The following is a 15,982-nucleotide window of genomic DNA, read 5'->3' as shown; positions in this document are numbered from 1 at the left end:
TAAGGTAGGTATACAGATTGAACAATAGTGAAAAACAATAGTAAAAACAAACTGGGACCCCAATTAGAGCTATCAGGCCAGGCCGGACTGCTGGAACAGGTAAGTTTTTAAGTTGCGCCGGAAGGTGCGGAGGTCGGGGGCCATCCGGATTTCGGTTGGCAAGCAGTTCCAGAGGGCTGGCGCACCCACTGAGAATGCCCTCCCCCTGGGGGCCACCAGCCGACATTCCTTGAGCGGTGGCACCCTGAGGAGGCCCTCTCTGTGGGAGCGCACAGGACGGTGGGGTGCTGACATTGGCAGAAGGTGCTCCCGTAGGTAGTCCGGACCCATGCCATGTAGGGCTTTGTATGTCATTGTTAGCACCTTGAACTTCACACGGAAGGCAGCCGGAAGCCAGTGCAGCGCATATCACATTTGTTTGTGAAAGGAGTTGTAATTCAATCAAGTACATTGCATTTGCCTTACTTGCACAAAGCCCTAAGAATCAGTCTCTCAGCTCATCTAGGATATCTGAAAAAAAAAGGCCTGTTAACTTATGGCTGGCCAGAGGAGTTCTAGGCATAGATAATAAGAGTTAGGATAAACTACTATATTGTTTGTGCATTCTTGTTTTCCAAAAAATAAATAATTCATGTTAAAAATAAGATACTCTACTTGATACTAATAATAGAACTCTTGGGTCAGATATTGTTAAGTAATATTTCCAGTGGAAGCAGAAAGGGAAGGTAACATTCAGTTTTTAAAAACCTGCAATTGCCCATCAGACTTTGGATAGGAGCAAATATCTGATACAGCCTCTCTGCAGACTTGATAATCCTGAATGCTGAAGTCTATAACAACATCAGATAAATTATGAAAAGTTCTCGGGAGATTTGCTTCCTTTTTGTATATATTAACTCTGCACCACAGCTTTGCTATAATCTGGTAATAAAGCACAACTTTCCCCAAATAGTAATTATGTGAAGCAAGATGCGATGGAACCCATTAGTTTCTTCTGTATAACTTGAATGCATGTATTTAAGCAACATTCCTTACTCTTCTGGCAAACATATCTGCTGATAACATATTCTAGTCTAATTCAGTCTAATTTAAACCTGGGATGCAGTCACTGATCTGAAATAATAAAAGTTCAAAGGCGAGATCAAGAAGAAAAAAAATCAAAGGATCTCAATTGACTTTGGTCCTTACTCCAAGATAAGAGAGTATGCAGAAACCAGACAGATTTTTGGTAGATAGAATTTGCATTTCCACAGGAATGTTTGAGGATCTGTAAGTAATTTCAATAACTATCTTTTCTGCAGAATAAGTCTGTACTCTATGCCACACTTGCTCTTGAGACTTCTGGGTTCACAATTTTATATAACTAAAGACTGTAGCTTCAGACCCTTTTCCCTCAAGCAGTTTAGAATGAAATACATATTGGTTTTCCTCAAAACATTCTGACAAGGACATCACAAGACACATCCATCATCCTTTTTACTTAATAATATAAAGTAAAACAGGGTCTTCCAGTTTTCTGCTCTCTAGTTTTAAAAATACATTTATGTCTTATTTTTCCCCAAGGCACACAATATTTCTGAGATTCTACTGCTTCTGGTTGTGGGCTTTTGTGAGCCCTGTGTAAATTTCAATACTATCCTTTTGAATAATTCTTTCATTTCCCTGCCACTTCATCTGATTTCAAGTTAAGATCGATGCCCTCTCAATAAAACTAAATACAATGCTACTCAGGTATTTCAGTAATAGACATGTAGATTTGAGGCACAGGTGGCATTTTAATGGTACTTGAAATATAGCAATTGTTATAAAATCAAACACTTTAATAATTAAACATGCACGTCTGTAAATAAATGTCTTAGGTGTAACTTTTATTTATATATACTATGTACATACACATACATATACAAATTGCATACAAATTCAGTTTGAACTTAAATGAAACTATTTTAAAATATTACAAGTGATATATATCACAAAGCCCAAAATTCTGTGTAGATCTACTTTGACAACAATGTAGGCCAAATCTTCCCAAACCTCAGCCTCTTCTTTTGACGTTAATATAATGTATTGCTTCTTTTTCAACCTTAAAAGAATTTATACGTTTCTTTTTATTCAATCCCATTACTTTACAATAAAAATAACAAAATCTATCAATAATGGGTTAAAGCAATACAATGTAAGTATCTTAATTTATAAGGTAGCTGGCAAATTTGACAGATAACAATTGAGGCAAATATTTTACCCTTGTTTTATCTCTATCAGGAAATCAATCCACAATGTGGACATAAAGAAGAATGTAGATCCTTGATGGTCTCTGAGTTTGGGTAATGAAACATCTGCAAGCAGTCAACCAAGTAGGCAATATCATGATAATGAAAAATGCTTTCTCATTCCTAAGGCAAGTTAGACTGAGAAGCCATGGACTGATTTTGCCACCTACAACTTTGCTTCCATAACTTTACCATAATTGCAAAATTATTTTTGATAATAGATTTTCCTTCTATAATCGTAAAAACACTAATATAATTAACAATTCTACCAATCAAAATTATGCAATTATTACTAAGTTAGCTATATTCTCTTTATGTGTGTTTGGAAAGTTTTAATTTCCCTTTTTCTTTTCAAGGTCTGCCTACCTTTTGCTGCTTAGGAATAGTGAAACATTCCTCAGAGATGAATCTCTTTATATATTGGCAAAACAATTCTAATAAATAAACTTGCTGTGAAGATGCCTGGATAAGTATTGTAAATGTTGGTGCTGGTCAAATATTGTATAAAAAAGGCTTTTTAAGGCTGGATAGAGGCCCTACTCCTATTTTTTTGTAAAGACATGCCTGATTTTTCCAGAATGACAATCTACAATTTAGATTTGGGAAAACAAGAATCTATGGTCAGTTTTGTCTAATTTTGTATTATCTTTAGGGTAGAATACTTAAACATTGGAAATATTTTATATAATGATCACAAAAACCAAACTTCTTTTTTAAAAAAAAAACCAAAATGTTGACATTTCTAGGGCCTGTGTAGTGAACTGAAGATGGCTCTGATTGTGACAAAGACCAAGGAACTGGTGAGTAGATCATTTCCTTGGAACTATTATGGATAAGGAGAGGGTGGAAAGATAAGAAGACAGGAGATTGCCTAAATGTGCTGTGGACAACAGGTTTCCATGGGTTTGAGCGATGGGAAACAATGGAATTAACTATAGAAACATAGAAAACTGATGGCAGACAAAGACCTGGTGATCCAGACTGCTCTTTGATTTTTTTTTATTTTTTAAAAAATTTTTGTCAGATAATGGACATGCATTTATCCCAAGCATGTTTATCCCACTACCTCTGTTGGAAATTGGGTCCAGGTTTCCGCTATTCTTTCTGTGAACTAATACTGTCTAACATTAGTTTTGAATTTTCCTCCTGACAGCTTGCGGCTAAGCCCCCATGTTCTTGATTTTTGTTTAGTATTGAAAATACTGCCTTCTAGAAAATTATTTATACTCTTAATATATTGAAAGGTTTCAATCATGTTCCCCTCTTTCCCTTCTAACCTTCAGGCTGTACATATTCAGTTCCTCCAATCTCTGATATGTTTTGTCCCTGAGATTTTCACCATTCTTGTTGCCCATGTCTGGGCTCACTCAACCTAATCACTATTTTTTTTAAGTGAGGTCTCCATTCCAAATGGGTCTAACTAAAGCTCTATATGACAGGACTAGGACCTCTGTTTTTCCTGCTAGTGATCCCTCTGGTGATGCATCCCAGAATTTTGTTTGCAACCATAATGGAGACTTTTAAAGGATACAACTCTCACTTTCTATTCACTTTCATAAATAACTCATTAACTATTAGAGACCTTGTGCATGACAACACCTGGTGAGTCTGTCTTCATTCCTGAATGAAAAAAAGACTAATTATGAGCTTAATAACTTAAAGTCTGATATAAACAGAAAAAAAAACTAAATAAAATTTTGATCTTAAAAAGTTATAAATTGACTAAGGGCTCAGATAAGATTGAAATATTGAAATTTATAGTAAGATTTTGGAATTAATTATAAAGTACAAACAACTTCTCATGGGAAATAAATTCTGTTTTAGTTTTTATAAGACACAACATAAATAATTTTATGATTTCAAGAATTGTACACTAGGCAGGATTAAAGGTTTTTGGTAGAGAATTGTCACAAGATCCTTATGACAATAAAAATAGTGAAGGAGACTTTTAAAAAATGGAATCAGAAAATGGTAGCCACAATATCAACCATTTTGATAATAATGTCTATTTCTATGAACAGACTATGTCCAAAAATGTTATTAAAGAAATGTCAGTTGTAAAACAAATTTAAGCTGACAAGATACAGATGGTTTTGAACTTAGAATTTAGAATACAAGACTAAGTTAAGGAAAGTTACTTGGAATTTTCTAATGCAAAGTTGGACCATATGGTTGTCTACAAATATTTATTACCACAAAATTGTGGTTTTCATTTAATAAAGTTTAAATATGGGATGCTACTTGATATCCAAGCTACAGTAAATGGATGCTGTTCCACAAGACTGAATGTTCCATAGCATAGTTTTTTTTAAGGTGAATGTGAATGTAAGGATTTCAAAAGTGAAAATCTGTTTCTAAAGATTGGTTCTTTAATAAAGTCTATTATCACTTATCTTCCAGGGAAAGCAAGTCACATCTTTTTCACAGCTTGTTCTATTTTTTTCCTCAAAATCAGCTATTTTTTTTGTCTTTTAATTTCAATTTGGTGATCTTTGTTGTTTCAGTACTTTAGACTGTTTATTAGCCTCATCTCATTCTGAGATTTGAATTTTCTGGCTCCTTTACTATAACAATAAGCTGCCAATTTTTATTCTTCCTTTTGTATCAAATATTGAGTCAATTTATTTATTTTATTTTATTTTTTGTTTATCAACTTATCTATGATCTATCTCACACATACCTGAACTACTGCCTGTAGTTTTCTTCACAGGATTTCAGAAATGCTTTACTGTTGCCTCCTTCCTAGGGCTGAATATATGGGTTTGGCCCAAGATCACCGCTGGCTGGACAGGATCAGGACTTAAGTTTTATGTCACTTCATCACTGCACTAAACTGGATCTAATTATAACATGTACTCTACGATTCATCTATTGAAGCCCTTAAAAGCTTTCTTTCATGTTTTCTTCTAATAAGGAATATGTTTGTACATATGTTCTTAGTTTTAGAAGTTCATTTACCAACTTATTTCTTCTTCCAGATTTCAAACCATTCTATGCTGCATTGATATTGTTGTGCTCTCACAAGGTGCTAAATACCTTCCATCTATTCAGTGACTATCTTCTGCTCATTAGCATTAAATCTAAGATAACTGGCACCATAATTTCTTCTTCCATCTTTTGAAAAAAAAAGAAATTGGCAGCAAGAGGAAAAAGAATTAAAGCTGGACTTTCTTAAGGCTTGTTAAGATATCAGAATCATTTGAGTTTATCATTTACTACTGTTGCCTAAATCAACTTGTTGAATGAATGTCCTCTTCCTATGCTTTGGTAATTGGCCAACAGCAAATGTCTACAACAGTGTCAGATTTATTTATTTTTCTTTTTAATTTGATGCAGATGCTTTCAACAAGATTTCCAGTTTTGGAGCATACATTTGTTCACAAGCCTATCACTATTATACATACAAAGCTGTTTTGCCTCCTGCTTTATAAAGTATATATCTTTTGAACCTCCTTCATGGATTACTGCCTTGTCGTGGCGAAGGGGCTTGCGTAATTCAATGAAGCTATGAGCTATGCTGTGCAGGGCCACCCAAGACGGACAGGTCATAGCAGAGAGTTCTGACAAAACGTGATCCACTGGAGAAGGAAATGGCAACCCACTCCAGTATCTTTGCCATGAAAACCCCATGGATAGTACCAAAAGGCAAAAAGATATGATGCTGGAAGATGAGCCCCTCAGGTCGGAAGGTGTCCAATATGCTACTGGGGAAGAGCAGAGGGCTAGTACTAGTAGCACCAGAAAGAATGAAGCGACTGGGCCAAAGCCGAAAGGACGCTCAGCTCTGGATGTGTCTGGTGGTGAAAGGAAAGTCTAATGCTGTAAAGCATTTTTCTCCATAGGCACCTGGAATGTAAGATCCATGAATCAAGGCAAGCTGGATGTGGTCAAACAAGAGATGACAAGACTGAACATCAACATCTTAGGAATCAGTGAACTAAAATGAACAGGAATGGGTGAATTTAATTCAGATGACCATCAGGTATACTATTGCGGGCAAGAATCCCTCAGAAGAAATGGAGTAGCCTTCATACTCAATAAAAGAGTAGGAAAAGCAATACTGGGATACAATCCCCAAAATGACAGAATGATCTCAGTTCCAATCCAAGGCAAACCATTCAATATCACAGTAGTCCAGGTCTATGCCCCAACCACCAGTGCTGAAGCGGATGAAATTGACCAGTTCTATGAAGCCCTACAGCACCTTATAGAACACCAAAAAATGATGTCCTTATTATCACGGGGGATTGGAATGCTAAAGTAGGAAGCCAAAAGATAACCGGAATAACAGGCATTTTGCCTTGGAGTACAAAATGAAGCAGGGCACAGGCTGATAGAATTTTGTCGAGAAAATATGATGGTCATAGCAAACACTCTTTTCCAACAAACCAAGAGACGGCTCTACACATGGACATCACCAGACGGTCAACACAGAAATCAGATTGACTATATGCTCTGCAGCCAAAGATGGAGATGCTCTATACAAGACCAGGAGCTGACTGTGGCTCAGACCATGAGCTTCTCATTGCAAAGTTTAGGCATAAACTGAAGAAAGTAGGGAAAAGCACTAGGCCAGTCAGGTATGAACTAAATCATATCCCTGATGAATATAACAGTAGAGGTGACAAATAGATTTAAGGAATTAGATCTGATTGACAGAGTGCCTGAAGAATTATGGACGGAGGTTTGCAATATTGTGCAAGAGGTAGCAACTAAAACCATCCCAAAGAAAAAGAAATGCAAGAAAGCAAAATGGCTGTCTGAGGAAGCTTTGCAAATAGCTGAGGAAAGAAAGGAAGTGAAAGGCAGGGGAGAAAGAGAAAGATACACCCAATTGAATGCAGAATTCCAGAGAATAGCTAGAAGAGATAATAATACCTTCTTAAATGAACAGTGCAAAGAAATTGAAGAAAACAATAGAATAGGGAGGACCAGAGATCTCTTCAAGAAAATTGGAGAGATGAAGGGAACGTTTAATGCAAAAATGGGCATGATAAAGGTCCAAAATGGCAGGGACCTAACAGAGGCAGAAGAGATTCAGAAGAGGTGGCAAAACTACACAGAAGAACTATACAAGAACCAGCTTAACGTCCCAGATAACCACAATGGGGTGGTCACCGACCCTGAGCCAGACTTCCTAGAATGTGAAGTGAAGTGGGCCTTAGGAAATCTGAGTAACAACAAAGCTAGTGGAGGTGACAGTATTCCAAATGAGCTATTCAAAATCTTAAAAGATGATGCAGTAAAAGTGCTACACTCAATTTGCCAGCAAATTTGGAAAACTCAACAGTGGCCACAGGATTGGAAAAGGTCAGTTTACATTCCAATTCCAAAGAAAGGCAATGCCAAAGATTGTTCAAACTATCGTACCATTGCACTCCTTTCACATGCTAGTAAAGTTATGCTTAAAATCCTACAAGCTAGACTCCAGAAGTATGTGGATCGAGAACTACCAGAAGTACAGGCAGGATTTCGAAGAGGCAGAGGAACTAGAGATCAAATTGCCAACATAGGCTGTTGGCTCATGGAGAAAGCTAGGGAGCTCCAGAAAAACATCTACTTCTCCTTCATTGACTATGCTAAAGCCTTTGATTGTGTGGATGACAACAAAGTGTGGCAAGTTCTTAAAGAGATGGGAGTACCAGACCATCTTATTTGTCTCTTGAGAAACCTATATTCGGGTCAAGAAGCAACAGTGAGAACTGGACACGGATCCACCGATTGTTTCAAAATTGGGAAAGGAGTCCAGCAAGGCTGTATACTGTCGTCCTGCCTGTTTAACTTATATGCAGAGCACATCATGAGAAAGGCAGGGCTATATGAATCAAAAGTTGGAATTAAGACTAACCAGTCCATTCCATCTTTAATGATGGGGGGGTGTTACCCCCCGTCGATAGGGCTCGCAACTTGGGCGTCCTCCTGGATTCGTGGCTCAGTTTTGAAGATCATATAGGAGCCATGACCAGGGGGGCCTTTGCCCAGGTTTGCCTGGTACGCCAGTTGTGGCCCTACCTGGACTGAGATGCCCTCCGCACAGTCACTCATGCGCTCGTGACCTCCCGATTGGACTACTGCAACACTCTCTACTGCCCTTGAGGACCACTTGGAGGCTTCAGCTGGTGCAGAATGCAGCCGCGCGGGTTGTGATGGGGGTTTCCCGATACTCCCATGTAACACCTCTACTCCGTGAGCTGCATTGGCTTCCGGTTGCCCTCCGGGTGAGATTCAAGGTGCTGGTGATGACCTATAAAGCCCTAAATGGCTTGGGTCCGGGATATCTGAGGAAACACCTGCTGCCGGCATCAAGCTCCCTTCGTCCTGTGCACTCCCACAGGGTGGGTCTTCTCAGGGTACCGCCGGTAAAAGATTGCCGGTGGACAATACCCAGGGGGAGGGCCTTCTCTGTGGGTGCACCTGCCCTTTGAAACCAGCTGCCTGTAGAACTTAGGACTGCCCCTGACGTTCGCTCATTCCGCCGGGACCTGAAGACCTGGCTCTTCAAGCTTTCTGGCCTAGACTGAGAGTATTAACTGGGGTTTTAATTGTATTCTTAATTGTAATTGGGTTTTTATTTCAAGGTTAGTGTAATCATTTTAATTGTTTTTAATTTTTGTAATTTGTTGCATTGTTTTTAAAAAAACCTTGTGAACCGCCCTGAGTCCTACGGGAGAAGGGCGGTATATAAGTTTAATAAAATAAATAAATAAATAAATAAAGATTGCTGGGAGAAATATCAACAACCTAAGATATGCAGATGATACCACTCTAATGGCAGAAAGTGAAGAGGAACTAAAGAGCCTCTTGTTGCGTGTGAAGACATTAAGACTGAACATTAAGAAAACCAAGATCATGGCATCTGGCCCTCTCAATTCCTGGCAAATAGATGGGGAAGAAATGGAGGTAGCGACAGATTTTATTTTCCTGGGCTCCAAGATCACCACAGACATGGACTACAGCCAAGAATTTAAAAGACGCTTGCTCCTGGGGAGGAAAGCCATGGCAAATCTAGACAGCACACTAAAAAGCAGAGACATCACTCTGAGAACAAAAGTGCGTATAGTCAAGGCTATGCTTTTCCCAGTAGCAATGTATGGCTGTGAAAGTTGGACCATAACAAAGGTTGAGCACCAAAGAATTGAGGCCTTTGAACTATGGTGCTGGAGAAGACTCCTGCAAGTCCCTTGGACTGCAAGGCGATCAAACCAGTCAGTCCTAGAGGAGATCAACCCTGACTGCTCTTTAGAAGACCAGATCCTGAAGTTGAAACTCAAATACTCTGGCCACCTAATGAGAAGGAAGGACTCACTGGAGAAGAGCCTAATGCTGGGAAAGATTGAGGGCAATAGAAGTAGGGGACGACAGAGAATGAGGTGTCTGGATGGAGTCACTGAAGCAGTAGGCGTGAGCTTAAATGGACTCCAGAAGATGGTAGAGGACAGGAAGGCCTGGAGGAACGTTGTCCATGGGGTCGTGAGGGGTCAGACACGACTTCGCAACTAACAACAACAACATCTTTTGAACAAGCCGTATCTTTTCACTAATGTTATCTAATCTTGATTTTCATCCCACAAGATTTCTTTTAACCAAGCAATATTTGATTTCTCAGGTTAGTATTTACTTCTGTCTTCTTGTTATGTATTCTCTGGGCAATAGTGTACGCTGAAGACTAGAAAGATTGTTGTTTACAAATCTATCTAGTTAGCACTGATGTGTTGGATTTTAAGTACTGCTTTCTGACTAGTGGCTCCACCATTATGGTATACAGCCATTTTCTCAATGCCCAGCACTCTCCAATGAGTCGTTGCATATCTCTCCCCACTTTAATTTAAATCTTCCATTAATGTTTGCATGACTATTGACAAGTACAGTTTTTCTTATCCTTCTGAAGGGCAGCCCACCCCATCTCCTCTTGGACAGCTTTCAGTGTCCTTTTCTCATTGGTGCTCTTACATTGCTGGCCTTCAGAGAGACAGACCTCTCTCTGTGCTTAGCATACACGTATTATTTGGTCAGAAAACACATGACCAGAAAGCCTTTCCCAAACTCAGTGAATCTGTTCCACAATTCATCAGGTTATTTGCAAAACTCATTAATTCTTAATTCTGTCCAACAATTAACACTATTTCCCCACTGTCCTAGTTCTTCCCCAACATAATCGCCCAGCCGCCCTGTTTAGGGTGACTCGCTCCCTCCTGAATCAGGAGGTGAGGGAGGAACCCTTGCAGGGTCGTGCCGAGGAGTTTAACCAGCATCTGTCGGACAAAATCGCTCGGATTCGGACCGGTCTGGACTCTGACTGGGCAGAGTCTGTCGAGCAGGACACGGGCGGTCTTGTCGATATCACCTGGGAGGAGTTTGATTCTGTGACTCCGGAGGAAGTGGACAGGATCATGGGGAGGCTGAGCACCACCACATGTTTATTGGACCCGTGCCCTTCCTGGCTGGTCTATGCAGCCCGGGAGAGGACACGCAGCTGGTTCCAGACAGTTATATCGGCTTCTTTGAGTGAGGGCAGCTTCCCCGCCGTCTTGAAAGAGGCGGTGGTGAGGCCTCTCCTCAAGAAGCCTGCCTTGGACCCAGCTGTATTGAACAACTTTCGTCCTGTCTCCAACCTTCGCTTTCTTGCGAAGGTTGTTGAGAGTGTGGTGGCACATCAGCTCCCTCTGGTCCTGGATGAAGCGGATTATCTAGACCCGTACCAATCGGGTTTCAGGCCCGGGTACAGCACGGAGACGGCATTGGTCGCGCTGGTGAATGATCTCTGGAGGGCTCGGGACAGGGGGCATTCCCCTGTTCTGGTCCTATTAGACCTCTCAGCGGCTTTCGATACCATCGACTATGGTATCTTGCTGCAGCGTCTCAGGGGATTGGGAGTGGGAGGCACGGTTTTACAGTGGTTCTCCTCCTATCTCCAGGGACGCTCGCAGTCAGTGTTGGCAGGAGGGCAGAGGTCGACCGCGAGGTCTCTCATTTGTGGAGTTCCTCAGGGGTCGGTCCTCTCGCCTCTCCTGTTCAACATCTATATGAAACCGCTGGGTGAGATCATTCGTGGTTTTGGAGTTGGGTATCATCAGTATGCTGATGATACCCAGCTTTTCTTTTCGACCCCAAACCACCCCAGTGATGCCCTCACCGTGATGTCCCGTTGCCTGGAGGCGGTTCGGGTCTGGATGGGGAGGAACAGACTTCAACTCAACCCCGACAAGACCGAGTGGCTTTGCATACCTTCATCCCAGGTTTACTCGGACATTCCACCTCTCGCTATAGGGGGCGAATTATTACCCCCCGTAGATAGGGCTCGCAACTTGGGAGTCCTCCTAGATTCACGGCTCACCCTGGAAGACCACATAGGAGCTGTGACTAGGGGGGCTTTCGCCCAGGTTCGCCTGGTGCACCAGTTGCGGCCCTATCTAAGCCGGGATGATCTATGCACGGTCACTCACGCACTCGTGACCTCTCGACTAGACTACTGCAACGCTCTCTACATGGGGCTGCCCTTGAGGACCACCCGGAAGCTCCAACTGGCACAGAATGCAGCCGTGAGAGTTGTGTTGGGAGTTTCCCGATACTCCCATGTCACACCTCTGCTCTGTGAGCTGCATTGGTTGCCAGTTGTCTTCCGGGTGAGATTCAAGGTACTAGTAATGGTGTTTAAAGCCCTACATGGCAGGGGTCCGGAGTACCTTAGGGAACACCTGTTGCCGGCGTCAACTTCCCTCCGCCCTGTGCGTTCCCACAGAGAGGGACTCCTCAGGGTGCCACCGGTCAGAGAATGTAGATTGGTGGCCCCCAGGGGGAGATCTTTCTCTGTGGGCGCCCCGGAGCTATGGAATCAGTTACCGGTTGAGCTCCGGACAGCGCCCGATCTTCGCTCCTTTCGCCGCGATCTGAAAACATACCTGTTCGAACAAGCCGGCCTGGCCTGAGGGGGGATTGTTGGGGTTTTTATCATTTTATTGGGGTTTTTATTAATGTATTAACTGTTTTTATGGGCATGTATTTAATTACCTTTTAATTTTTGTAACTCTGTGTTTTATTCTTGCCCTGTACACCGCCCTGAGTACTTCGGGAGAAGGGCGGTATAGAAATATTAATAAATTAAAAATTAAATTAAAATAAGATTGTTCTATTAAACATACAAATGATATTCAGCAACCTCCTACAGCCTCCAGTATTTCGATAGATAATCATGGATCTCCTGATATTTCATGGCTTATCCCAAAACCTTGGTTGACATAGTTCACTTATATTAAGATTTGCATACAGACATAATTTTGGAAGACACTCTTGAAAGCTTTGATTGTACATCTCTACAACAGAAAAGATTCAGGCAGAGTCATTAAGCCACTGGACTTTCTTATCTTATCTTCTGCAAATAAATTGGCTTATTCTAGATTGCTAGAAAATTAAGGATCTTGTATCTTGTATATATGTGTGTGTGTGTGTGTGTGTAAGTATTTTTCTCTGTAATAGTGAAGTAGAATAAGGTAAGAAAGTTATGCAATAGAGACAAATAGCAAAGGTAAAACAAAAAGCATCAGGAAGCATGAATGAGCATGTTGCATAGCTTTGTATGTTCACTCTTACACTTCATCATTGAGGCAAAGCTAAAATAGCTGCGGGTAATTTTAAGGAAAATCTTGTTTAACCATATGTATATATATATATATATACACACCCCAAGACATGATTATGCAAAATGTTTGTTTAGATTCCATGAGTTCCACTACATAATTGTAAAACAATTCAAGTAAAGTTAGAGGAGCAGATACTGTCTTTCTTCTTTTATTAGCTAAATCAACCTATCTGATATTTGGACCCATACATTTTATTGTTTTAGAAATTGAATTATGATTCATTCATTTCAACTTGTGAACTTTTGCTCTGAGGATAGAAAAATAATTCCTTAAAAATGCAAGAAAGAAAGAAATGCAACACAACAAAATGAATTCCTGTGTGCTTTCTTCAAATGTTAATTATTATCTCTGTCTTAGGGAGTTATTTCAATCTTTTCTTTCCCTGTACCCCCAACCCACACCTTTTTTTTCTTTACCAGAACATTTTTTTTACCAGAACATTTTTTTACCAGAGCATTGGTGCCAATTAGATATTAGATGTGTCATTAACTTAGAAAAATAAACATATTGCTTGTCTTACTAATTTGCCTCTTTTTTTAAAAAAAAGAGGTTTTTCTGAAGTCCTTTTTCTTAAAACAAGGAACTTGGTAGGCAAGCTAGAAATCCACTGCTTACACATCTTTGCATTTAAGAAAAGTCTCAGGAACAATAGCAGCAGAGTGACAAAATAAGCTTACAAGTCAGTCAAGACTGGAACAACAAGTTGTAGAAGACTCCCAACAGCTTTTGCCAACAGCACTCCCATAATGAAATGCAGCTACACCCATTCAATACACTTGCAAAATGCAGTTTCCATTCCTAGAATGTAAAGTAATAAATCTAGAATTTTTACAGGGGTGGGGGAACAGAAAGACAAACAAATGTATGCACCACCATTTTTAAACCCGGTACCTTTCAAATGTAGGTTGTCCTTGATTCATGACTTGTAAATTATGGTTAGTTAGGCCCATAATTTTGGTTCCTAAGGATTGCAGTTGTTAAGAAAGTAATCATGTGACTAGACCTAAATTTATGACCATTTTTACTGTGGGCATTAAATGAATCACTGAGATCATTAAGCAAGTAACATTGATTTTGCTTGTCAGAAGCTGCCTGGGAAGGTTGCAAATCACGATCAAGTAACAAGATGTTGCAACCATGGTAAATTTGAGCTGGTTGCGAAGTGCCCCAATAGCAATCACATGACTGGCTGGGGAGGTATGATAGTTGTAACCTTGAGGACAGGTTTTTATTTTTTTCCAACCTTGAAACATTGTTAAACATATGGTCATAAGTTGTGGAATGCCTGCATTTATATTTAGACTAAACAGAACATTGGCTTAGTTCATGTTTGACTCTGGTGTCTAAATGGGAGAATCTTGGTATGAAAGTCAGTTGCCATTGCCTTTTTCCAGGGTGCTCTTTGGTTAGAACAAGACTATAACCCTAAGATTTCCTGGTGATTTCACATTTAATTACAAACCAACTCTGATCCCATTTAAGTTCTTTTTGTCAAATAACAATAAGGTCAGTCAGGTGTGCTACCTGTTGTAAAATCTGGAGTACGGTATATAAATCCTAAACAAAATGTACATATCCCAAGAATATAGATTGTTCATATAAGCTAATAGTTAGGTATGTTTTAATATACAGCATTCTTCATACTACTTTCTGTATATTGCTTCTTATATAATCCTCTTAAAACACTGCACAAATGAGAAATAACTGTTATATCACTAAAATATGTACTTACCTGTAAACAACTTTGTGACAGCTTTATTCTGTTTTCGAGCAGAACAGAGGAGCAGCAACCATGGGGGGAAAAATTCATGGTGAGTAGCTAGAAGTTCAGCTATAGTTCCAGATAAGCTTGTAGATGTCTGGTCACCTTCAGCAATATTGCACCCCTCATCTACTGAATCCACCAAGAGAAAGTAACTTTGTTGGGGGCTCTTGGTTCCCAGAAGTGGGAGCAAAATACACCTGAAACAAAAGAAGAAATATAAAAATCATGTGTGCACACATAATACCAGGGCTAAGCAATGGCTTAAAAAAACATGCACAAATATGTGAGAAGCATCTATTTTCAAATAATTAAAGTATCTGCAAATTTTCCAGGCTTTTATAGCTGCTTCAGAAGCTCTTCTTTCTCAGCTAACTCTGCATTTTTACACCAATTCTGCTCCAATATATGATATTCAGACACTTCAAAAGAGTTTCTAAAGTAGTAAAAAAAGAAGCTATTTTAAACTTTGAAAAGAAGTTCAACATGTAAACATAGCACACAATAGCCTCTTTGGAATTTGTCCAATAAATACATTCTGTCACATTATTAGAAATTATGTGAGTGGAACTTGCATCTATGTGGACAAGTATTATCCTTCCTATACGTACAGGTGAAACTCGAAAAATTAGAATAGTTCATTTATTTCAGTAATGTAACTTAAAAGGGGAAGCTAATATATGAGATAGACTCATTACATGCAAAGCAAGATAGTTCAAGCCGTGATTTGTCATAATTGTGATGATTATGGAGTGCAGCTCATGAAAACCCCAAATCCACAATCTCAGAAAATTATAATATTGTGAAAAGGTGCAATATTCTAGGCTCAAAATGTCCCACTCTAATCAGCTAATTAAGCCATAACACCTGCAAAGGGTTCCTGAGCCTTTAAATGGTCTCTCAGTCTGGTTCAGTAGGAATCACAATCATGGGGAAGACTGCTGACCTGACAGTTGTGCAGAAAACCATCATTGACATCCTCCATAAGGAGAGAAAGCCTCAAAAGGTAATTGCAAAAGAAGTTGGATGTTCCCAAAGTGCTGTATCAAAGCACATTAATAGAAAGTTATGTGGAAGGGGAAAGTGTGGAAGAAAAAGGTGCACAAGCAGCAGGGATGACCGCAGCCTGGAGAGGATTGTCAGGAAAAGGCCATTCAAAAGTGTTGGGAACTTTCACAAGGAGTGGACTGAGGCTGGAGTCAGTGCATCAAGAGCCACCACACACAGGCAGATCCTGGACATGGGCTTCAAATGTCGTATTCCTCTTGTCAAGCCGCTCCTGAACAACAAACAAGCGTCTTACCTGGGCTAAA

The 15,982-nt window shown here is 40.0% G+C and overlaps 1 protein-coding gene across 3 annotated transcripts in view; it reads right to left on the bottom strand.

Annotated features, from left to right (window-relative positions):
- Positions 1–15,982, bottom strand: part of ANKRD50 (ankyrin repeat domain containing 50) — a 53,905-nt gene that overhangs the window by 17,011 nt on the left and 20,912 nt on the right. For all 3 annotated transcript variants that reach the window (XM_081332956.1, XM_081332957.1, XM_081332958.1), the window contains one exon: positions 14,640–14,869. In XM_081332956.1, coding sequence (XP_081189082.1) covers positions 14,640–14,869 — 230 coding nt within the window. The remainder of the gene's footprint in view (positions 1–14,639; positions 14,870–15,982) is intronic.

The sequence above is a fragment of the Vipera berus genome (assembly GCF_964194415.1).
Source record: "Vipera berus genome assembly, chromosome: 7".
Classification (NCBI taxonomy): Eukaryota; Metazoa; Chordata; class Lepidosauria; order Squamata; family Viperidae; genus Vipera; species Vipera berus.
Note: the sequence above shows the minus strand (reverse complement) of the source record. Positions and strands in the feature narration are given on the sequence as shown.